At 38.8% G+C, this 1165-nt stretch overlaps 1 protein-coding gene across 1 annotated transcript in view; it reads left to right on the top strand.

Moving 5' to 3' along the window:
* Positions 1 to 1165, top strand: part of LOC108747803 (facilitated trehalose transporter Tret1-like) — a 3934-nt gene extending 2769 nt beyond the window's left edge. Inside the window, exon 3 of the mRNA XM_018485606.1 lies at positions 216 to 1165. Within this exon, the coding sequence (XP_018341108.1) occupies positions 216 to 1165 (950 nt within the window). The remainder of the gene's footprint in view (positions 1 to 215) is intronic.

The raw sequence follows: 1165 nt of genomic DNA, 5'->3' as shown, positions 1-1165 counted from the left end.
TTTTTGTATCTAACGTATTGTATATGCCTTTTTTATCAATCTTGTTAAACTGGAGACACTGGTGTCTCGACGCTAAGATACGCGCAGCGACACTTAAAATTGTACATTATATACGAAAATTCAGTATCGACTGTCATGAGCATTATTTTTTGTATTGTTTAAATTAATATAAGTATTTATATAAGGATTGATAAGAATTAATGTTTTTTTTACAGCTGTAAGCGGATTATCAATAGGCAATCTAATGATGAGTATCATGGGTGCGTATTTAAGAATGGACGTGACCGCTACCGTATGCTTGGTTCTTTGCATCATACTAATAATAATTTTCATTTGGCTGCCGGAATCGCCACATCATTTCGTCAAGATCGAACAGGAGTCTAAAGCGCAAACCTCGATACTCTGGTATCACCGTGATTGCGATGTGGAATCGGAATTGCAAGCACTAAAGCTCTTTCTCGAAAAGAATAGGAGCTTACGATTTACGGAAGTTATAAAGGAATTCAAAATTCCGTATATTTGGAAAGCACAAATACTCGTATCGCTACTCTTTATGTATCTTCAAATATGCGGCTTAAATAACGTGTTATTTTACATGGAGACCATTCTAAGACACACCAAAGTGACAGTAATAAAACCATCAATGATCGTAATTATCGTTACTGCTACCGGGATCGCCGGTTCTATGCTTTGTATACTCTTAATCGATAGGTTCGGCAGGCGAATCTTAATGATCGTCTCGACCTTAAATGTCACGATCTCGCTAATCTGTCTAGGTACACAATATCAGCTTCTCGATGCAGGTTATAATCCCGCTAGTCTTCAAGCCCTACCGATTTGCTCAGTATTGCTCTTCCAGATAGCTATGTACATAGGCCTCGTCTCGATACCTAACACGGTACTGAGTGAGATCTTTCCGCCACATATTAAATGCGTAGCTGGCTGTTTCGCCAGCATCATCTGTGCGATATCCTCCTTTATCTCCACATCGACATATCAGCCTTTAATCAATTTAATCACAGAAAAATACTTATTCTACGTGTATGCTTTGTTACTAGTAACCGCCGTACCGTATACTTATTTCTGCATGCCCGAGACGAAAGGTAAGTCGTTGCAGGAGATTCAAGAAGAACTGGACGGAAGAACTAAACAGTCAGTTAGTTGA

This window comes from Trachymyrmex septentrionalis, unplaced genomic scaffold (genome assembly GCF_001594115.1).
Source record: "Trachymyrmex septentrionalis isolate Tsep2-gDNA-1 unplaced genomic scaffold, Tsep1.0 scaffold20, whole genome shotgun sequence".
NCBI lineage: Eukaryota > Metazoa > Arthropoda > Insecta > Hymenoptera > Formicidae > Trachymyrmex > Trachymyrmex septentrionalis.
The sequence above is the reverse complement of the archived record's forward strand: the minus strand, read 5'-3'. Positions and strand labels throughout refer to the sequence as shown.